Consider the following 23,624-nt stretch of genomic DNA (forward strand, 5'->3'; position numbering starts at 1 on the left):
ATGAAAGGAAAAGTATCTAAATGTTGCACTGAATGAAAGCCTTCATCAGTTGACATATAAAGTATACTGATAACAAACTAAACAAGTGTCTGTTTGACTTACAGCAGTACATACTACCGTCATGGTGTAATACTGTAAGACAAAAACAAACACACTAACCTCCACACTAAGCTGGTTTCTATGCATCTATATAGTTGGAGCCAATCCTCAGCCAAGTTGCTGTGTTGTTGAGTTTTGGCACCAGCAAAGGTTGCCAAGCAATTTATTAGTAATTTGCATTTGTTTTCAACTAGAAGGAAAATGCGAGAGATGCTGCAATAACAGTAATCCTATTTATTGCTCTCTTCTATTTAAACAAACACTGACGCTCTCACTTCGGTTTTCACATACAGTCTTAGCCGGTGATTCAATTAAAAATAGATGGATTATGTGGACCATAGATCATCTGTCACATAGTTTAATATCTTTGTCCACTTTGACTGAGATGTCTTAGTGTATGTGTTTCTGCTTCCGCCCCTACCTCCCGTGTTGACAAGATCAGTTTCTGAATGTTACTTTAAGTTATGTTTGAATCCATCTTCTTGCTTTTCTAAAGACCTTCCTAAAGTTAAGGGGTGTCAAATGTCAGTGCTAGCTTCACTTACATCTATATGTCAAGTCAAGCACATACACCCCCTTCTGGGCACCCATTCCACTGACCTCAACACCTCTTGCATACACTCCTAACACCCCCCTGTCTCATTCTCACTGAGTGTATATAAGGCAAATGGAAGGTGAAGACTTCGCACTTTTACTTAAAATATTTTTAAAGACTCTGGACCTGGACTATTAGTACACCCTCAAGATGCCAGCTAGATCCAATTCAACATCAATTCTCTCCGACACCAGCAAACCAGGTACAACAATGTAAAACCATTCTATTAACGTAAAACAAATGGGTAAATTATTTCTTTGCTGAGGCAGTTACTGACTCCGAGTAGTTTAGAGTCTAGACTTTAAGAAAGATGACTTTATATTTAGAGTGTGATGCTGAACTTTCATATAACATCATTGCCTCTGCCTGCTCTTAGATACCACTTAGATGGTGGTAGTTTGTCTTGTCAAACACTGTATTTTGGATTTTGTTTGCTCACACTTAAGTGTGAGTGTGTATAAAAAGGACCTTTAAAAACAGTACATGTTGTACCTTTTAACATAATTAGTTTAAAAAGTTTTTTTCCCCCATAGAATAGATGTATAGTATAATAGTTTGTAAAGTATCAATTAAGTAGAATCTTAGGGATGATTATACCTTCACCCACGGCATGACAGCAGAACCTTTTCAGAATAAAACACTGACTGTAAATTGTTAAACAACGTGCGTGATTTAACCTGTGTCTTTGACCTTTCAAGGGAAGAAAATAAAATCCAATAAGAATGAGAAGACAAATGCAGGCAATGGGCTCGATGCACGTTTCAGTACTACTCTTACACTTTAAGTAGTGAGCACAAGTGAGTTTGTATTTAAGCCTTTTATTCCTCTCCTTACAGAAAAAGATTCTGTTTATGTGCAAAACATCCCAGAGCCAACAAGCAGAGCTGAGCTTGTAACATGTATGAGCAGATCTTTTTTTCTCCAATAATATAATGTTCAGCAACATTTAAAAACTAGACTTGCTTGTTTTTCTCCTGTAGATTGGATAAATTTGTTGTGGATTTCTGACAGCGGGTCTAAGGTGTGTCGTAGAACTAAGGAGGTTTGTCCTGTCCTGGATAGACCAGAGAGATATGAGTACTCTCCACAGGTAAGAAAATACACACAAATACAGTTTCAGGCTATCAGGTAAAGAAACAAATGTTGTTGTTTTTTTTCATTTTTCTTCCTTTTTTCATTTCTTCAAAGGTGGTGTGCAAAGAGCGTATTTGTAACATGAGGGCTTACTGGGAGGTGGAGTTCTCAGGTTGGGTGGTAATTGGAGCCACTTATGAAGGAGCAGGCAGGAGAGCCCATTCTGGCCCGAGTGGCCTTGGGGAAAATGAGGAGTCCTGGGGTCTGTGTTGGGCAGGAAGGTGTTACCAGATCTGGTACAACGGTATAAACAAAGACATAAACGATTTCCCATATTGTTCCACAATTGGAGTTTACATCGACCAGCCTGCAGGGATTATGAACTTTTATATTGTAAATGGTGAGGGTGCAGAGAGGGAGGTTAAGCTGTTGCACACAGTTAAGGCTACAATTGAGAAAAAGATTCTCCCAGGTTTCTAGATGGGAATGCAATCCTCATGCACAATACTGAAGAGACCAGAATGAATCACTAAAGTGAAAACCCATCAAATCTGTGTCGATGATGCTACAGTCAGGTTTTGACACTTAATAATGTTTTATTTACATATTCCTGTAATTCTCATTTTAATACCTAAAATAGTTTTTAATCACATTCAATCCAATGTGCATCAGTTCTATTCTGTTTGTGGAAGAAAACATTTATTGTTATTAAACATCTCATGTTGTTTTGAGAAATATTTTTTCATTTTTGCATATTTTGCTGTCTGATACTGTATGTATATTTATGAACTCATGACATGATGTGGAGTGTCTTGTGACTTCATGAAATCTGAAATAAAAAATGTATTACTATAAATGAATGCTTAATTACTTTGAAATCTAAATCTTCTCCTTCCTTTTTGTGTTTGTGTGTGTGTGATTAAATTTTGTCATATTTTAAATTTAGCATCTCTGTGACATTGCAGAAGTCATAACTAACTTTGTCACAGAAATGAAAGCAACAAAATCCACTGAATTTCATGCTCTTTTCCAACAGATAAACTAAATATAAAAATAAAATTTGTGCTTGACCTCATTTATTTTCTGTCTGTCAACACACCCTAATGGATGAAAGCCGGTTGCACACACACTGTAAAGTGCTCACTGCATCGATGGATTTGGCTGTGTAACGAAAAGTGAGAGAGAGGAGTGGGAAACGCTCCCCTCTGGGTCACTTTGATATGTGAGAGGCTCCAGCCAGAAGATCACTTTCCTACTTTGACAGGTGGACCTCAACTCCTGCTGCCTTCACACCTAAAGCATGAGCTTCACGGGGGTACTAAAAGTGGGGCACACCGACAGAACATTCACACTCCTGGAGGCCCAATGCATCACGTAACCTCATTTAACAAGCACTAAGAAGAGCCCTAGTGAGAGACTACACGCACGATCCATGCCAGTATTACATACACGGTAACTGCTGTCATTTCTCTTACATACAATGAAGGTCATGTGTGGCTGAGACAACTTGGGACGAGGTATGCAAACATGCATAAAGACATATTAACCCTTAGGTGTATCAGTCACACTCATAGACTGTAGGTCATGCTACTTAGCTACAATACAACTTAGGAAAAAGGACATCCGCAGCTACAGTTAGCTAGCAATCCAATGTTACCTACTGTATAAAGTAGAGTCATATTTACTTGTAATCAAATTGTAAATGATTTGTAAAATAGCTACACCGTAGTTTTTTAAGTTTAGAATATAAAACACCTACATCCAATGTAAAATCGTCTTTTTGTGTTCAGTAATGTGTATAAGTGGTGATGTGAATCAGAGTTGAGATGTGGACGAAAGTACCACATCCGATACATTTACAGAGGAAAAGCATACAGGTCATTTTAAAACAAAAATTGGGTAATAATACAAAAAAGTTAATTTTCACATAAAGTAAATGAGACACACAGACAAATTTGAAGGAAAAAAGATTTTGAGGAATAAACAAATTGAAGATGTACATGAGATAATAATTTTTACAACACCTATTCATCTAGGGGTTTAAAAAGCAAGTTCTTTTTTTAAGCCAAGTTCATTTTAATAACATATGGAAGATATTTGAGACCCAATGTAGCAATTCTGTTGGGTGCAAATTTCCAATGCCATACTTTTATTAATTTTATTCATTTAGGTGATGCTTTTATCCAACAAGTTTTAACCCGGGTCTCTCATACCAAAGGCATAGGCTTATCCATAGCACCATCGCCACCCCTTAAACATAAATAAACTTAAACTGTTGTGGGGACAGCCCTGCTGACGGTGAGTGTCCTGGTTTTACTTTTTTTTTCTCACTTTATTTCACCCATTGTTTTGCTCTGCCTGCCTCCCTGTGTTCTCCTCTTCTCTCCCTCAGCTCCTGAGCCCAGCCAACTACCTACACCTGCACCTCATCAGCCACCTCGTCAGCCTGCCACACCTGCCAGTAATCAACCTCATCCCAGCCTGTATTTCAACCCCGGTTCTCCACACCATCCTCGCTTGATCGTCGTTGCTCCTTACCCGGTGCCACCTCTACGTCCAGGCTCTCATGTTCCTTGTTTTTTTCTCATCTTCCCTGCATTTTGTCGCTCCAGTCACTAACCCTGTCTTTCTGTCTGTTTTCCCTCCCAGGTTCACTCACCCTCGTCATCCGTTCAGTCGGCTGGGCTCATCCTCCGGTCCTCACCTCTCGGGCTTCCTCCACGGTGCCCTCCCGGCTCCTCCCTACTCCTCGCCTCACCACCCTTGCCTCGCCTGCTCCTCGGTCCTCCGTGCCCGCATCCCCTGGCGTCCACCTCTCCTCCCTCACCTCTTCCCTAGCCCCCTCTGTGAACCCTCAATAGGTACAGAGTGTTGCGTTTGGGTCCTTTCTGTCCCGTCCTCTAACATAAACATACATAAAACACACTACATTCAAATTAATATATTAACAAATCTTTGTTTCACTAACGCATGTGTATATATAACCGCCGAGGCACTCCTGCAATCATAGACATCAAAGTGTGATTTATGCAGTATGGTTATGAGCATAAGTGAGAATTTACGGTCAGTGAGCTCGACAGTTAACCCTACATGACGGGTACAAACATCCATCGTAGCCGAAAGAAAACACAACTGGAGACCAAGATCCAAGAATAATCACACCCAGAGCGCCACCACCCTGCATATTTGTATCTGGATGAACTTATTCTAGGCATGTGAGTGAGTGGTAACTCTTAGCTCGTGTCATGGTAAAGTGGTTTAAGCTATATAAGTGTCACATTTAGCATGACACATTTTTTTTGGGAGTGGGGGGCACTTAAAATAAAATGTTTTACAGCAAAACAGTCATTTATTGCTTTCTGATGAAGTTTGATTGTGAAAGAAATAAATTGTCAAGTGTAATTTAATATAAATTAATTTTTCTCTTTTGTCCTCATGTCACTGTTCTCACTGCTTCATGTGAACACTTGTCCAGCAGCTTGATGAGTTGCACTCGGTAGCAGGTTCTAAATTACATCTTCTCAATGTGCTCCAGTGATCTAATTTCCATCTGGTCCAACACCACCCTATTGATGATATGCATCACTCATTTATTCTGACACTATTGGTCCTGGCAGATTTACTGTCATGTGGCCATTGGCCCGGGTTCAAACTGTCTAAAATGGCCTGGTGGGAGCATCAATTACATGTTGCTCGCTCTCTCTCTCTCTCTCCCTCTCTCCACCTGTGTATGTATGTATGTACAGAACACACACCACATATATACACATGCAAGTTCATCTTCACTGTGTCTGTTGTTTGTCCTGCACATAGTTATAATAGACATATACTGTGTCTGGGATATGTGGTGATCATGTAGCCCATACAGGATACTGGGTTAAAGTCTGTTTATGGTTTACTGGTGGAGCGTTTTTCATCCAGGACATCACCAGTATAACTTATAACTGGTTTCAATGAAAGTAGTGAACCACAACTTGCAAATTATTCTTAGTTGTTAGACAAAATGCTGTCAAACCCTCAAATATGAAACCACAAATAACTAAGCAAATTGGTAAACTCTACTAAACATTAAGTGGCTCAAATCCTGTTCTGTGTGTAATAGTTTAAATACAACAAACCATTTGGTAATTGGGCCATAGGTGTGATCTCAAATATAATCTCTATTATCTTGATTCATGATATGATTTGTTACATTTAACTCCCACCAAAAATCAGAAATTTTACACAACAAACACTACTGGTGTAAACACGTGGTATGTTTAAAACCATCAGAACAACTTAAAAATTTGTGTTTAGGTGTTTGATGCTAGTAATTGTATAAAAAAACACATATTTAGGAGCAGTAAAAAGTTCCAGTGTTACATAAATGCTGTATTTTAGGCAGTGGGCTACTGTTTTGTTTATTTCTATCATGAATTGTGTCTGTAATCCAAGAAGAAAAAATACATTTACCTGTGGATTCTGGTAAAATCTCAGTGTTTTTTGTTTCTGGATACTGAACATACAGGAGTGGGGAGTAACAAGTACAATTTAGTATTTTAGTATTTCCCTTTAATGCTACTTTATAATGTAAATTCTTGTAGTTAACTTGTTACTCTACTTCATTTGCAGTATCTGACAGACAGTTATAGTTACTATACTTTGCAGAATACACTTTAACAAAAAACAGTGATGAGATTACTGTATACAATACAACAAATTGTTCTAGAACTACTACTACTAAACAGTAAGTAACTAAAAGTAGCTTACCTTTGACCAAAACATTAAAATTGTGCTTACACATCAGTAATTTCAATGAAATACATATAATAATGTACCACTGACGATAAAAGCCATGTTGTATTTATTTTTGATACTTTAGAAACATTTTCTTATAATACTTATGTAACATATTTAGCCTAGGATCTGAATATTCCGGTCTTTCTAATAGTCTTTCTGGGCTGTTTGTTCACCTGCGAACCAACATGTTTGTTCAGTGGTGTTCTTCATTGCCGAAGACAACAGCATCATCTTCTGTACACTGTTAGTGACAAGCTAAGTTACAAGCCAAGAATGTTCGCACTGGCTTCTGTATACATATTTTACTATAACATAGCTGTCTTATGACATCCCAAAACCGCTCTGTGTATTTTAGCCACATATAATATATAATACTTATTTATTTGAATTGTTTTAGTTAACTGTCAGGAGAAACTGTATGTGACGTTCACAGTTATTAAACAGCTCCACCTGCTGGGATGTTTGTACACAACAAAAGGCAAATATTGAATACACAATGTAGAATGTCTGCATGCTGAAATGGATTTCACTAATATGCTTCCCTTTATGTATGTTGGATTTAGAAAACAATAAAATAAAAACCATAAATGTATTACAGGATGAAGACAGATCATACTAATGTTAAATTTCCAGTAATGATGAATTATGCTTTTCTTGAATGTTAAAATAAAACATACATATTGTGACTTTCTCTTACATCAAATTATATATTTTTTTACTAACCTACTAATTTGTACAGATCCAACTAATCTTAATATTGTCACATCTAGGCTATATCAAAATAATTATACTGAACAACCTTTAACAACTTTAATATGCTACTTAATTTATCATCAATAAACCGTGTTGTAGACTGAAGATTAAAAGCTAAATAAAAGATTAAAACATTATGATTTGGAACTGAACACAAAGTGTGTTGTGTAGAATGAAAATTAGAAAGAAGTTAGCTGCATTTGTTGTACAAATTGTCTGGTTCTTCCGATTGTACGCAGACCATTTGTTTGCTAGTTTGTAGAATGAGGACACTTGTCTCCAAATTGTTCTATATCAAATAGATAATTAAGACATCCTATTAATAAACAGGCCCGCGACCCTGTACGCAGGATAAGCGGTTGACGATGGATGGATGGATGGCTATTAATAAACAGGGTTAAAGTAATTAACTAATAATTCTAAATATCTACATATAACATTTTCCATGTTAGTTTTTAATTCATAATGTCACTTTTTAAAACAGTGGAGTTGTCACCAGTCACCGCCCCTCACCTCTCAGCCAATCACAGGCCCCCTGCCTCTAGCAGGGCTCAACAACTGCTGCCAAGTTTTGACCAGTTAGCTTCTGCTAGCAAGATCAACAACAATGTCATCTTAAATCTGGATCAGCTACCTAGCTGCTGTTGCAAATAAACACAGTGCCTAGACACAGTACCAGTAGCAGCACTGCATATACTACCTACGTAGCCATCTAACTAGCTAGGATGGCTTATAGCTTTGATTATTACATGGCATCAATGTAAGGAGCCAGTGTTAACAGCAAACCCTTGGACAGTGGTGTGATTCCAGATAATAAAAAGACATACTTTCTTATTAGTTCCTCTAGCCAATAGCAGCCCAGCTCTAGATTGCAAGCCAGTTTGTTTCATTTAAAGATGTCACTTTATTTATTCGTATAATTATTTATTTCAAAATCTCCTATCAATTTATTTCATATTGAACACTTTGGGGCTCCACATATTTCGGGTCAATGTGGACATGCTGTGTTTTGGAACCAGTTAGCAGTCTTTGTCAAGAACAACATTTCCCATGAGCCCTGAAACCACTGTTCCTGCTTCCTGAATGAGATCACCCCACAGGTTGTTGATTGTGTAACAGGAGATGACAAGTAGCCATGCAGCTGTCAGTCAACAGGACTCATTTTGAAGAATGCTAAAAGGGTGGGGTCCAAAATATCTGGAGGCAGACAGATTCATTGCCTGTGAGAACAGGACATCCTGGGCATCTGAGGTCATGACCTTCCTGGTCAAAACCAAATAGCCTGAACATATGAGGTATTAATTATAAGATGGCATAATTACTATTTGAGTGTTGAACAATGGTTTGAGTGTTCTGTGCCATACTTATGTGTCGAGGTTGCAGGTGTTTTTCAGGAGCATGTCTACACAAAGCACTGGGTGTTTTTCACCACGTTATTCATGAAGTTAAAAATGGTGCCATAACCAGCCAGGCCTTTAGGCAGCTTTCCTCTGAGAGTAATTTTAGACTTGACTTTTGTCCTATCTGCTTGTTCTCATCATAGCTCTTAAAGTGCCTTTGATATCTTCCTCTTGTACAGCAATAACGCCAGCTCTCCTGAGGCATCTGTCGTGGCCCGCTGCAGAGTATCGGCTTTCACTTTTCCTTTGAGTGCTTTTCTTTCTGTCTATATATATATTTTTTTATATTATTCATAACTCGAAATGCTCTCACTTTTGTCACCTTAAAGCACTGTGCACCTGTTTTCTTACAGCTGGATTGGTGAAGCACCATCTTTCCCGTGTACTGCATGCGAGCCAAGTGCATTGGAGGTACTTCAGTTTCTATCTTGAAAATATTTGAAGAAGAACTCCACAAGACGCTGACTCAGTGCAGCAGACAACCTAAATAAGAGCCCACCATCTGGGAAAATGCTTATGCCTCATTGTGGAAAAGTCTAGACCGACTAATTATAAGACAATTGGATCATGTCTGATAGCTATGCTGTATTAGGTCTCTTTATGTGTACTTTATATATATATATATATATATATATATATATATATATATATATGATATCTAAATATGTTTTATCCAATCTGGACTGTTCCTCCACAAACGATAAGTTCAGTGGAAATGTTCACTTGAAATGATCTATTACGTGTCAATATTTGAACACTGTAGTTCGATTGTTTACTCCACAAGTTCCATGTATAAGTTTGCGAAACCAAACCTTTAAGCCATTGCGTTCAGTGAACCCTTCATACTCTGAATGGTTAGGCCTTTATCAAGGGGTGATAATTCACGACTGGCATCCAAATCTTTAATCGTCATGAAGCTAGATCCAAATAGCTGAGAAATGAAATGCAAACAATGCAAAGGGCAGAGAAAGAAGAATGGGAGACCAGCTGGGGTTTTTTTTGTAAATTCCTTAGTCACAAACCCACACTCAGCAAAAGACAGAGAGGCTGTCAAGGGCAGGGTGAGAGGGAGGGACACTGAAGAAGAAGGAGAAGAAGAAGAAAAAGAAGCGGGGGGAGAAGGGACTCACAGAGAGTGCACTGTTAGAGGACAGAAAAGCAGACTGAGTGTTATCAGCCAGCGTAGGTAGATCACCGGACAAACACCACTGCTACAAGTCAGAACAGAGGGAAGGAGTGCGAAACAGAGAGGGAGATTCACACGTAAGAGGAGAGAAGAGGAGTTTAGCAGGAGAGTGTTGTGACTGGCAACAGGAGCTTGTGGTAGCCAGGAAGAGGGCAGCCAAGCCTGAGGAGATGCTATGAGGAAGAGTGCCAAGTGATGGAGCTTGAAGCAGCCAGAAGGCGGGCGCAATTAGTCAGGTACAGCAATATGGCATCTTTAATACGATTTATGTGTCATGTAATTATGAGTAGTATTTGAACAGTTACAAATATTGTTACAGAAAGATTTTTGAGCGTATTTCATAATTTCTTTCATTTCATTTTTTAATCTGCATTTGTTTGGTATGTTCCCAGTAATTTTCCAGGTTGTTGTACATTGAACAAAAGACTAAAGTTACAGTATTGTAAAGCAGATGTGAAGTATTATCTGTGACTGAAGTATTACAGGCTCACTAGGGGACTTTTTCTCAGCTTTGCTAAGCTGTGACATCTTGGCATTTGCCTGCTACCAAGGCCACCCAGCGACTTGTATGCCTCCTATTGTCCAACTTTACTGTCTAAAGCCATATAAAATATGATGTGTACAATAATCCAGCATTCTCATTATGCAATCTTGTCAGGCAGTTAAATAAGTAGCTGTGGCAGTGCCTTACATCACTACCTTACTTATCAAGGTCAAACGTATAGTGATGATTTTGTTGACATTCAAAGTCATGAGTATGTAGGAGACATGCAAATGTTTTTGTTGATGGAGAGGGAGGATATTTCCTGGGCCGATGTATTCAACATGCTCTGTGTCCAGCTTCACATGATGCTCCAGAGTCCCTGGGCACCACAAAGCGCACTCTGTGTGGTACACAGACCCACCATTTGTCCTCCCCTCCATCCCTCTTTAGCATTTTAAGTTTTCTCCTCCCCGAGCTAGTGACCCCCCCGCTGATTAAGAAGGAGATTTTCCAAATATTTCACAACACCCACGTAACCCCCAGTGTCTACAAAGTTGTTTGTCTCTGCTCTCATCTCTTACAAAGACTTGATTGTTTTTTTACTCTGTGTCTCACTTGTAGAGGATTGTGGTTCATACTGACATAGACCGCGGCAGCTAAACCATGTCGAACCTCTGGGTCGCCCACAGTGTGAGATGTTTCTCATGAATTTTTATCCACAAGTATATCTGTATTGCTGTTTCATGAGGGTCAACAATAACTGCACAGTTTAGAAAAGCTGTAAAATGAAGTGGTGCAGCAGATGTAACTTAGACCAGCTGACAATCACTTTTAAAATGAACTGCAAATACAGCACATGCACACATAAAGTAGTTTAGCATATATATGGGGGGAAATATTTATATGTAGATTTATACATATGTGCACATATATAGTATATAATGTATATGTATACAGTATAAAATAATAAAGAAATACATACTTTAATTTAAATAACAAATTGTAAACATATAGACATACAATACATAGACAATAATACATGGAATAAAGTACTTTATATAGCTATGCACTAGTACAGCAGTATGTTTTTTTATTTTATTTAAAATTGAATTTGAAATTCAAGAAATAATTATCTTTTCTAAATGCATACCTACATTAAAAGTCATTTGAGACATTTAACAACATAAATAAGATCTAAGTGTTTTATGCACGCACTGCATTTCATTTTTAGGACTTCACAAAACATTACAAAACACAAAAACAAATATATACAGCATATCTAGAAAATATTGGCCCGATAAATGACTACAATAATCAAATGGGCACAAACTTCCATAATTATATTGTCACACAATAATAAAGTTTAATTTACAACAGGATTACTGGGCTGTAATGTGGGTGCAGGTACAAGAAACAAGCTAACGTGTGACCTGAGGTACAGAACCAACGATGCGGATAAAACTTTATGGTCACATGGAGAGATGACAGAAAAGAAGAAAAGCACAAACCTATGACACAGTGAACCCATGCCCCTCCCTACACATTTGACTTCAACATGGCACTTTACTTCCCCCACTCCACACGCTTTTATTTTGGTTTGCTGTCCTCAGCCGTCCATGCTGTAGTTCTACAGTTTGGGACACATTCCAAATCTCTCTCGGCCTCTCATACCAATCCATCCCTGCTGCCAGATTGGTTTTCACACAGTCACGGGCCCCTCCCTGCTACCACAGCGACGCAGCTGTCACCTGTCAGTTTCATGGTGGGGATGCGCGCCGGTCTGTTATGGCTCAGAATAGAATTGTGGGAGAGTTTTGCTGGAAGTGGGAGAGCAAGTCTCTGAGAAGAGCTAACAGTTGACCAGGAAAACAATCTCAACTATATGGGAATGTGGCATATGTGTGCTCGGAGGAGACAGGGTGCTGCTCATGGGAGGGACTGACGGCTTCTACAGAGAGAGAGAGAGACTCTGGTTCAGATTGTATTGGTAAGGCCTCGTGTCTTAGCCTCACCCAGAGCAACCAGTTGCAACCAGTTCATTCAAATGTCTAAGCAGAGTTTCAGTAAAGGGAAGTGTTTGCTAAGAGGTTAAACTATAACTGTGCAGGACTGGATTGATTTTAAAATTTGAGCCTTCATTCACAAATCAATCACTATTTAGTTACTTTGTATACTTTAGTGGGTGTGTACCATAAGTAATCTTGAACGAACACTTTCTTATTTATAAACACACCTGTATAAAAGAAGGTTAAAATGCGTGTTAGGGGTGTGCTTTAGTTTGGGTTCAAACACAGTAGAAAGGAATGATCCAGATATGACATTTTAGATGTGACATTTGCATCCAGCTCTGACATTTTGGACAAAAGCCCTTCTAATCAACGCATCTTCTTTTACTTTTTGTCAAGTGTCTATCTGGCTGTTCAACTGTACTGTATGAATGTTTTTGTCTCCACTGCAGAATGGACGACCAGGACAGAGTAAGCCAAGCATCCAGTGTGGCCACCATTTCCTACTTTCCTATCATGAAGGTGTGTTTTTAAAGTTTGCATTTTCTATCTTGCCTTTATGTGCGGACGGCTCACTGTAACACTGTTATTGCATTCTCATATATCATTCCTTCTTTGGACAACAGGATAGTGATGGAAGGGTTCAAACATTTGGGAAAAGATGCCAGGCTGCCAGGAGAGACCCCAACTGTCCTGTGGTCATCAGAGGATGGCTCAACAAAAAAGTAATTTTCCAAACATGGCCTACAATTTATAACATCATTCATTATTACATTTACAAGAAAGTGTGACTGAGATAATCAGCCCCTAATTAATCCTCCTTTCTGCAGGATAGCTCTGGTTTGAAGCTGTGGAAGAGAAGGTGGTTTGTCCTCTCCAACTACTGTCTGTTTTACTATAAAGGTACAAAGCTCGTAGCACGAAACCTGCTCATGTGCTCTGATTTGGCAACAATGCGGCTCATCTTTTGGTCACTTCTTTTCTGCCCCCCCCGCACCAGACAGTAGAGAGGAATCTGTGTTGGGCAGTATTCCACTCCCAAGCTACAAAATCCTGTTCTGCACACCGCGAGAATGCAAGAACAGAAAGTTTACCTTCAAGGTACGATCACTTGGTTACTCACTTAATTGAAGGGTCATCTTAACAGCCATTCAAGTCCTTGTCAAATTATCCATATATACAGTGAAAGATGTAAGAGGCCTAAAAAATACGTCGGTAACATTTTATTGTAAGTGTTGTTAATCACCTATTGAGCCATAGTACACCTGAAAACAAACCAAGGACCATTGATGCTTTATGAGGGGAAGAATAACAGTTTAACATTGTGAATGTAAAACTAGGTGGTGCACCAGGGAATGCGCTCTTATTTCTTCAGTGCTGACACTCAGGAGGATATGTTAGGGTGGGTCCGAGCTCTCAGCCAGTCTGCTACAATGGAGACAGACAGCTCCCTGAACAGGTACAGCACAATTCACTCTGGGCATGAGCTGGTCAACACTGAATATCAAACATTTTTTCATGACTGCACTTTGCCTTTTTTTTGCTGCATCTCTGATCCTTTCAGGCGTTGCTCAAGTTATCAGGATTTCACACAGATAGGAGGCAGCAGTGAATCAGTGCACTTCCCTAAACCCCTTTCTGATGGAGAGGATCCCTCCCAAAAACACAGGCACGTCAGCAGGACTTTGAGTGAACCGAGTCATCTCACCGGTGGGAGGATGGGGACGTCGCACTCAGAGCACAGGGGGAAGCGAAGCGTGCGTCAGAGAAACAGCAGGTTGTCAATTTGTCTCTGTGTGTGGGACAAATTTAAATACCAGTGGTTTACTTTAAGGGGAAAATCCTCTGAGAAAAAAGGTCCCAACTTTGGCATTCTGTTCTGTTTTCTCTTTAAACAGAACACCCAGTCCTCCTGATTTTAGCAGAAGAAGAGCTTGTGGTCCAGATCAAGAGGAAGATTCACTTCCAGGCCAAAACACACACACAGAAATTATGGGAACAGGATCGTTGACCTCAAGAGGTCAGCTGGGGTCACGCCCCCACACACCGGTGGGAAGGGTTGACATTCGACCACACGATGACTCGGCCATGGTGCCGCAAACCCTGTACTATGCACCTGCCTCACCTAAACTGGAGTTCAGATCCACTCCCAGCACTCCAGGCACAGAAAGATGGCAAAACCTAAGCAAGGTCAGAAATTGTTTGGTTCATCTTGATCATAAAATATACTCCATTAGCCTTTGTTCACCATGTAGTACAAAAGCTAATATCTTGTTAATCTCTTATTATTGTATAATTAAGGGGATCAGTCAATAATAATTTGTTTCCTCTTCACGTAAAAGATTAACTGCTGGAAAAGGACGGGCACAGAAGCTCTGATTGATGATTTAACAAGACACTTAGAATTTAGGGTACTTTTATTAGCTTGCTTGCTTAAATGTATACAAACATAAAAACAGAAATCCAAATTTTAAGTAGATATGTTCATTTTATTAAAATTAAACAATGATAAACTTCGTAATATTAGTCTACATTCGTAAACCACATCAGCATATTTAATTTCAAATAAATGTTGTCATTATATACTTTACAAGAGGTTCTTTTGGAAATATAACTTTTCTATTTATTAAGAAAGGACAGTTTAGGGTTTCATCTAAATATGTTGTAATTTGCTTCTCCTTTAAAAGGGCACTTAAAGTTTATTCATTACAAAGAGTACTGCTCAGCCTGTAAAAACAGTTGTATAACATTTTATGTGGCCCTTGAGGAAGGTTGAAAAAATAACTAAAGTTGGACATGAGGCTTGTATTTTTCAACAAACAGCCTTTGTTACAAACTGAAGGTGAGGTGTGGTGAGTGTTGCATCACTTTTTCCTTTCCTTTTTTTGTTTTTAAACCTGTCCCTCAACTAATCTCTTCAGTACCCCTTTAACAAAATTCACACCTTACCCTTTTCACTGTTTACAGCCTACACCTACATATGGTTCTGTCCATCATATCTCGAGTGGGAGAAGACCTTTAGGAAAGGTGATTACAGTATAAACAATACATTTACATCAAAACACATCACTCTTAAAGTAATCTGATTGTTAGTGAGTAAAACCTACTTAAAAAGATCACTCACTTGTTAGTGAGTAAAACCTACTTAAAAAGATCATTGAAGTTACTAAAAATGGTAGATTTTACTTACCCAGTACTGTACTACAGTATGTTTTGTTTAATTCCTTATGTTGTCTATTTTTTTCATATACATGCTGTCTATTCTTTCAGAGCTACTCTACAGGGGCACATTCAGACTTACTGCCACCTTTGCCCCCCTCATCAAGAGCCGCACATGCTCCCCACCCCCCACACCACCACCACCACCACCATCATCACCATCACCGCAGCAATTTATCTGTTTGTGTGCTACCGCCAGCTATGGTACAGCCGTCCGAGCTGCGCTCTGTGTTCTTGGTGTCTTGTGTGGTACAATTATAAAACTGTCCACTATTGTGTGAAACAAGTATATATGTTGTTTGTGCTGTGGTGTGGTGTAGTCTCTAACCGTGGAGACTTTTAACAGAGTGACTCTAATTCTTAGTAGTATAAGCTACTACGTTTTTGTAAAGACCTTGTGATATTGTCCCACACTGTTGTGTGTATGTCATGCTGTGCTCTATTGAAAGACAACAGCTCAGTCTTAACATTCAAGCATTAACACTGAAGCATTAACCTACACCACATACCCTAAATATGTATTAACATTAGTGAGATCAAAGGATTTCATAAAAAAATACATATTCAAAATGATCTCATTAAAATCACACTGATCTGGTAAACATGAAGAAGCAATATCAAAACTACTTTTAAAAAGTATTGTTTAACAAATTGATAACTTGCGTTTCAGGCCCCAAAGCCTGACCAGAGGGAAACCCCATCAATGAGGCCTCTCGAAAGTGATGCAGATGTGAGTATTCACAATGTTGCCATTTGGCTCTCTGCTGTCACCAGAGTACAGTGCAGTTTTTTATCATCTCATTAGAAGTTTCTCTCTGAGTTGATTTTGATTTTACCTCTCCAGGCTGTGTTGACGAGGCTGTGTGGGTGTGACAAGCTGCTACAGTCTCTGTCTGTAGAACTGGCCCAGCTACAAATGGATAAGGTCAGGAATTACCCCATAAGACTAGAAAATGTAAAGCTGTCTAGACATGTCCGTAAATGTATTTTATGAAAGCTAATGCATTAGATATATAGGTAAGCTCATGGTTTGTTGTACAATATTTAGTTCAAACTAACCAAACACCGTGAGAATTGAAGTCCAGAAAAAATAATTTTACATATTTGAATGGTTGTAGTTGCACTCAACCATAGCATCCTTAAAATGCTTCTTTTCTAGTACTGTATTCTGGATATTTGGTAAAATAGCAATAGTAAATAGTATATTGTGACACTTCTAAGAATAAAAATAATGAGTTTTTTTTTGTTTTTGCAGGAGAGCGTCCATTGTGCGTTAGAGGTGTCCAGACTGCAGCTGGAAGAATGGAAAAGCCAGGGGCCCAGGGCCCAGGAAGAAGCACTGACCCAGAAGGCTTTGCTTCAGGAAGAGCTGGTCACAATCCGGGCCAGAATGTGTGATGTATCATTGGTGTGTAATAAGCCAGGGGGCACAGAATGAGACTAACAATGGCATTGCATGACTAGTCCTTTAACAGCAGGTATTGGGTTGTACATGTACAGACTAGATTCTACTGTTGATTTACATGTTTTTATATTCCTTATGAGTTTTTATTCACGATGTATTGTTCACAAATGTCATTGTTTTATTCAGGAAATGGAGAGGGTGTGGAGTCAATATGAGAGAATGGAGAGTGAACTGTCTGTTATCCGTTCGCATCTTCAGCACATCTGTCACTTTGGAATGCCACAGGTATTTATCAACTACAAACTGGATACTTTGTCACTAATATATTAAGCCTGGTTTATATATGTATGCTGCACTAATTGCAAAACCACTCTATCTCACCCAAATGTCTTTCTCCAAAAGACTCATGCCGGAAGATATTTCATGAGTCCTTTGTTTCTTTATATCAGGAGCAGTCTCAGGCCCAGAGGGAGCTTTGGATGATGGAGGACATCCTGGCTGGGTTAAAGATCAACAGGGACCATTTCCGCTTCCTGCTGGGACTACAGAGGCATCATAGTAAGCATCAGCTCTCCCTCACTGTAAAATCTATGGCACATGTAGATGTTTGTACTGTACAAATATGACTGTGGAGTGCAGTTAACAAAAGTAAGTTTTTGCTTCAATATTTTGTTGTGGTGGTGGTGTCATCAGTCAATACGTTTCTAAACCAGTAGAAATACAGAAAAGGAACTTTACTGTACATGTCTGTTTTTAGGTGAATAGACAGCAGGGGAGTGTTGTGGAGTTTCGTTTATTATCAACATTTAATAATATTATGTTGAAGAAAACCTGATGTTATGATAATGCAGCACATGGTGAATAGTTTGATTTATCTTCTGTTTTGAATTGACTGCCTTGTATTAAGCTATACAGTATTACACAACACTATTATTTATGAATATTTTATGTCTATTCATGGGTGAATGGATGGATGAATCACTAATTCCTGGATTTGTGAATGGTGAACTGATTTAAGCTGCAGGATACACCAGGCAATATTATATGTAAACAAATGCTCTGTCCTGCTATCCTAATGCCCAATGTTTCAATGCAGAAAAGTCTGAATCTTTTCATCACATTCACCTGCATCACTCAATAAGGAATTGCAGTCTAAGGTCCGAGCAGTGTGTGAACAGTTACTTGTTACTTCCATTTGAGGCCGCCAATGCTCAAAGTTGCCTGGTTCGTTGTGATAACGCACATGAAACCTGACAATGGATGAACAGTGTCAACACTGTGATCTTTTCTGTCTCCAACTCAGCGTTCCAGCAGTCAGCTCCACATCCTGGATCCCCTGGCTCACCCACAGAGAGGCTGCAAAGTGGACTGCAAATGGTACGACTCCTGTACATTGTCCCTTTCTCAGTTTGCTCTCTGCTTATAAACAAACATGGGATTGTTTTCCACTCGAAGCAAAGGTTAAATCCATCTGCTTGCATCTGCTGACTAGATCTTTGAGTCCTCCAGGTGTTTTCTTAAATTCTAAAACATTCAGATCTAATTACTTTCAATGTGATGGCTTTATACGACTTACTCCCCTCCTTGAAGTCTGCCACGATGTCTGGCTACTTTTCCAAAATACAGTTTGACTGTTGGGATGACCAGTTGCGTTTTCTATCATGTAAAGGATTGACATCTCTAAAATATGTTTGATGAGATGCAGTATCAGTCTTTAGCAATCTGGTATGGATGTGGTAAGATCATCTATCACATCCCTTGTGACAATGATCTATGCAGGATGTGGAACAAGAACCACCTGTCCGCCCACCATTACCCCAGGAGCTACATGAAATCCACCAGAGCAGGGATCAGAGCCATGGCTGGACAGAGTCACCATATGAGGTGTGAATATAGACATTATCAATGACAAATATTATCAAATGTGATATTTTTTACAACATTTTTCTTTACTTATGTTTCAGGGAATCTACAGCCACACTGTTGATCCAGTACAGAGAAGAGGAAACAGCCAGCCTGACCTCCTTAATGTGAAAGCGCAGAAAGATGCATTTGGTTGGCACAGATATACTCAATATCAATAGAGAACAGGGAGGGATATTAATACAATGGCCTGTACATTAATGTTTTATGACACATTAAACATTAAACAGCTTTAATAGGTGTTTTATTCAAAGGTGATTTTTTTTCAGGTTCCAGTGGCTTTGTTTTGTACTCCATCCTCATATTTCTAATTTATCTTTCTACCTGTCACTCTCTTCTCCCACCCATCCTCTCCTACCCTCCTTTATTTTCATTTCATCTTTAGAATCTCAGTCTGGCTCAAAGTGGATCCCACCAGATCCGACGAACCAATCAAGCAAGGTTTGATTCTTCATAATTTCCTGTTTGCTGGTGAATTAAATCTGTATGTGCGCAATGTGATCCAAAACGCTCCAAATATAGAAGCAGTCAAAGCAGATTTTTCCTCATTGCAATCACAGCCAAATTCCAATTCTTTGATTTTCTCATCCTCCTTGCAATTAGGGCAAGTTGCAGTGCCTGTTCTAGGCGAGAGGGGGAGGCAGAGGCTGCATGTCAGTACAGTAGCTCAGTCTTCTCCCTTCTGCCACCCAACCCCCCTTTCTCACGTGCTCACACACATACATATGTATAAGCGAACATACAGATGCAAGCAGCCATACATACAGCCATTCACGCATACACCTCTGCACGAACAGATGCAAACAGACAGCCTTAATAGTCATTTAATTATTTAAATATTTTTGAGATGTTTTGCATGCAAATTATGGATTCTGGCGTTGCCTTTTCTACATGCATATTGCTGAGGTGCATAGTTCACAAATGACTCATTCTAAACAGCCTATATCTTTTCTAGAAGATGAAGATGAGTGAAGAAGAGCAGATTGAACGGATGAAGAGGAATCAGGAGAGGTTGACTAACCGGAAGAAACCCCCCATATCTGCCCCAGGCGCCCAAAACCAGAGTTCAGAGGCAAAAGAGGAGGTCTGCCAAATCATTTATTAAAATAACTGACTGAATCACTATATCATTTATTTAATTTATGTATTTTTACCAATCAATTTTGGTATGTCCTCAGGCCCCCTTTCCTCTAAGGGTGACAAGAGTAGTCACAGCCGTACTGCCGTCCTCTCTAGTGGCCAGACGGGTTTCCGTTGAGGATCCACCGCCTGAGCTCGACAACCCACTGCCTGAGCAGATCTCTGCTGAGATGCAGCAAAGATTGGCTGAGCAGAGTAAAAAAATGTTTAACAAACCACCCAGGCGTCTGTTCCTGGAGAGTCCTGTTCAAAATTGGTCCTCAGCAGAGATGCACCAGGATCAGCCCGTTAAAAAGACAAACAGAGAGCAGCATCAGGGAGTACTGAGGTCCCCCAAGAAGGAGTCATGGTCAGAAGTGAGCAGATACGAATCTACAGAGAATCATGTTCGTTTGTCATCACCAATCACAATTTAGAGCAGATTAAATCAATTGTATTTAACCATGGTTTACAGTTTTGGTCTCTGAGAGCACAAACAAAAGTGATGTGACATTTTCTGTTGCAAACCTTTGAAATATGTCGTCCCTTCAAGATCATGTTTAAAAGCTATTCTTGTAAAATTAGAAAAAGTCAGTATCAAGCTGATGAGATACTGCTAAGTCTATTTTTAGAGCAGTTCAAGAGAGCATGGGATCTCCACGACCCTTAAAATAACATTAGAATTAACTGCATCAGTAATAATGCTATTTCCTGCACATCATTTGCTACATATCATTATAAAGATGATTAATAGCATTGATATACAATAGCTATCCTAAAGTGTAGTGTAGTGTGCATTCTAATGTAAAACTGCTTGAACAGGTGGAGGAACGGCCCTCTGCACTCCTGGCCCCTGACATGGACCCTGACCACTGTCCAACCCCTGAGCAGCGAGAGGCCAAACTTCAGCGTGTGGAACGAATACGGGAGAGAGTCATAAGAAGGTGGGATGTTTGTTGCCATTTTTATATGTTTTACATATATGAAGGTCTTCACTAATCTATCTATCTATCTATCTATCTATCTATCTATCTATCAGCGCAGTCAGAGAGAGTGCTACTACACACAAGCAACTACCAATCAGTGGGGAGGGGCAGGAAGTTCAACAGGTGCCCCCTGACACAGCAAAAAAACAAAGGTTGCAATCAGGTATGTATTTCCCAACACAAAATCAAGAAGTTAAGAATTGTAATTAAGATCAAATTGCTGAAATTAGACTACAGTTACATTTTAAAAATTGCAATCGCATAATAAGTTACTTTTAATCTCAAAAAAGCTTTAACTTGCTGTTATCTATTACAGTAAAATATGCTATAGCAATAGAAGTATCTGCTGCTGATGCACTATGCATCCACTAACTTACTGGCATATTTTGATCTGTTCCTATTTTCAGACCATGAATCTTATGACGGCTATGGAAGCTCTGGGGATAACATCAGAAGCCCTGCTGAACTTCAGCGTTCTAGTGGAACATCTCAGGATGAAGATGAAGGTGGCCATGTGAAAAAATCCAAAAGCCAAGTCAAATTTGGGAACAAAACACAACACAAAGATCACAGTGTACGAACAGGGGTTGCCAAAACTAAAATCAAACGTCCGGCTTCGCCCTATCATATCTCATCTATGACTGTCTACCAGAAAGATGGAGGCAAGGGATTTACAAGTTGCAAGGATGGAGAGCAGCGAAAGCTTGAAGAACCTTTGGCTGATGATGATGATGATGATGATGATGATGATGAAAGTGATTTTTCATCCTCCAATATGAGAGCCAAGTGGTTCCTCTCCACCAACCAGTGGCAGGGGTTCATACCTTTGCAGATCCCTGGCATAGACTCATTGTGCCGTGAAGAGGTATCAGACATCGAGAACCAACCAGCATGCACCGACGACGTGACTGATTCAAATGAAATGTCATCCACAGTGAGTGAAAGCTTAGAGAAAATGAAAGAGAACCATTCACTCTTCTATAAGATTGCATGTGACATTAGTATTTCAGACACAGATATAACAAAGAATGATGGGAATTCAAATGCCCAAATGTCATCCAGGCCAGAAGAAGAAGAAGAGCTGCTGATCACCGAATCTGTGCAGGGTGACACGACCCATAATGTTGGGAGATCCTCTAAGCAAGACAGCAAGGATTCCAGCCTACGTTTGCCATCAGATGTTAATGAGAATAGTTTACCAATTGATGACAAACTTCAAGATTCAACACTAGAAACCCAGGACAAAGCTGCGTTCAATACTTCGGCCAGTCCAGCAAAAGAGCCCTGTGTTTATGCAGAGATCCTTCAAAAAGAATGTGTAAACACCTCAAGACAAGAAAGCCTGTTGAAGGTTAGAGAATCCATCCACGGCGCTCCTGTTCAGGACATTGATTCTGATCAGGCCCAAGATGAGTATGCAAAGACAAGAGAAGAGCAGAGTGGAGAGAAAGAGTTAGAAGACAGGAAGGTGGAGACAAGAGAAGAAAGATCTGAAGAGCAGAAGAAACATAGTAGTTTGAGTGAGGTGAACAAGGAGCCAGTCCAAGAACGAGGCAACAACCACTGTATCGCTCCATCCAGCTCTGCGTATGAAGGCGGACGTGTGATCCAGAGTGCCTCTTTCAGGAAGGCACGAGTTACAGTATTAAGGACAAGTTTGTAGAGGTAATAACGGTGACAGCTTAAGGAGCTTAAATGAGCGAACTTTGGAAGGACAAGAACATAGTTAAGTGATTTATGGTAAAAAGAAAATGCCTGAGGAGGAGGACGTTAAGTGATTGGAGGTATTTGGACCTAACTTTGGATTACAAATGGTAAAATGGGAACATACGATATAAGAAATAATCATAATGTTTGATAACTTGAACATTTCCATTATTCATAGAATGTGGTTTGAAATGCAGATTAAACAGAAGGTCTTAGGAATATTTCATGAAAACAAAAACTATGTAAGCAAATATAGTGTAGTGTTGTTTTGCAGTTGATGGTAAACACCAAATACCTTCTTGCAGTCAAATACAGGCTCAGTATTTCAGGTTAACACTTTCAATCCTCTCAAAAGAAGCATCTAACATAACACAGAAATGAGTGCTTGCGGATGGCAACATAACCCTTGTTATTGTCGGTGTAACAAAATGTGTTTTGTATCTCAAATATCCTGATTAATAAACATGCTGTGTGTCTGATATCAACATGGAGACTCCTGCTCATGATTTATGTGCATATATAAGAAATCACATTTATGTTTTGCTTTCATTACATACATCCTTTTTATTTCTCCTCAATGAAAGTTCACCTGGTGCTTGGGTGCTGCTCTCTGAGGAGCCCTGATGCAGAATTACATGGAGCCACTGAAAATGCCTTTGTCACTTTAAATCCCTGCCATGTCTCAGTCGATGACATCATTGTCTGAGAACACATTACATCACCCCTTCCCAGGCTCTCTCTCTCTCTCTCTCTTAAAGACAGCACCACCTTATGTTTACTGAGCTACATACACACATATGCGCACATGCACACACTGTGAAAGACCTGCTTATCTGTTTACAAACGTGATATCAATATCAACATAAATATTAATAACAGTCTTTGTGAG

At 39.4% G+C, this 23,624-nt stretch overlaps 2 protein-coding genes and 1 pseudogene across 2 annotated transcripts; all 3 read left to right on the plus strand.

Moving 5' to 3' along the window:
- Positions 1 to 844: 844 nt before the first annotated feature.
- On the plus strand, positions 845 to 2,293 carry LOC123983476 (annotated as a pseudogene).
- A 7,601-nt stretch (positions 2,294 to 9,894) lies between these two features.
- Positions 9,895 to 21,546, plus strand: si:ch211-234p6.5 (pleckstrin homology domain-containing family A member 4). The gene is made up of 22 exons (XM_046069733.1): positions 9,895 to 10,122; positions 12,829 to 12,898; positions 13,003 to 13,101; positions 13,207 to 13,279; positions 13,377 to 13,477; positions 13,717 to 13,835; positions 13,941 to 14,153; positions 14,275 to 14,566; positions 15,647 to 15,844; positions 16,266 to 16,325; positions 16,440 to 16,520; positions 16,851 to 17,003; positions 17,187 to 17,285; positions 17,450 to 17,558; positions 18,304 to 18,377; positions 18,780 to 18,884; positions 18,965 to 19,055; positions 19,309 to 19,364; positions 19,879 to 20,007; positions 20,102 to 20,419; positions 20,865 to 20,993; positions 21,436 to 21,546. The coding sequence occupies exons 1-22, from the start codon at positions 10,082 to 10,084 to the stop codon at positions 21,544 to 21,546; spliced, it is 2,721 nt and encodes a 906-aa protein (XP_045925689.1). The 5' UTR covers positions 9,895 to 10,081.
- LOC123983260 lies at positions 20,199 to 23,220 on the plus strand. Its single transcript, XM_046069447.1, has 4 exons — positions 20,199 to 20,419; positions 20,865 to 20,986; positions 21,087 to 21,191; positions 21,436 to 23,220. Exon 4 carries the CDS (start codon positions 21,666 to 21,668, stop codon positions 22,689 to 22,691), a length of 1,026 nt encoding a protein of 341 aa, XP_045925403.1. The 5' UTR covers positions 20,199 to 20,419; positions 20,865 to 20,986; positions 21,087 to 21,191; positions 21,436 to 21,665; the 3' UTR covers positions 22,692 to 23,220.
- The last annotated feature ends 404 nt before the right edge of the window (positions 23,221 to 23,624 follow it).

This window comes from Micropterus dolomieu, linkage group LG14 (genome assembly GCF_021292245.1).
Source record: "Micropterus dolomieu isolate WLL.071019.BEF.003 ecotype Adirondacks linkage group LG14, ASM2129224v1, whole genome shotgun sequence".
Taxonomy (NCBI): Eukaryota; Metazoa; Chordata; class Actinopteri; order Centrarchiformes; family Centrarchidae; genus Micropterus; species Micropterus dolomieu.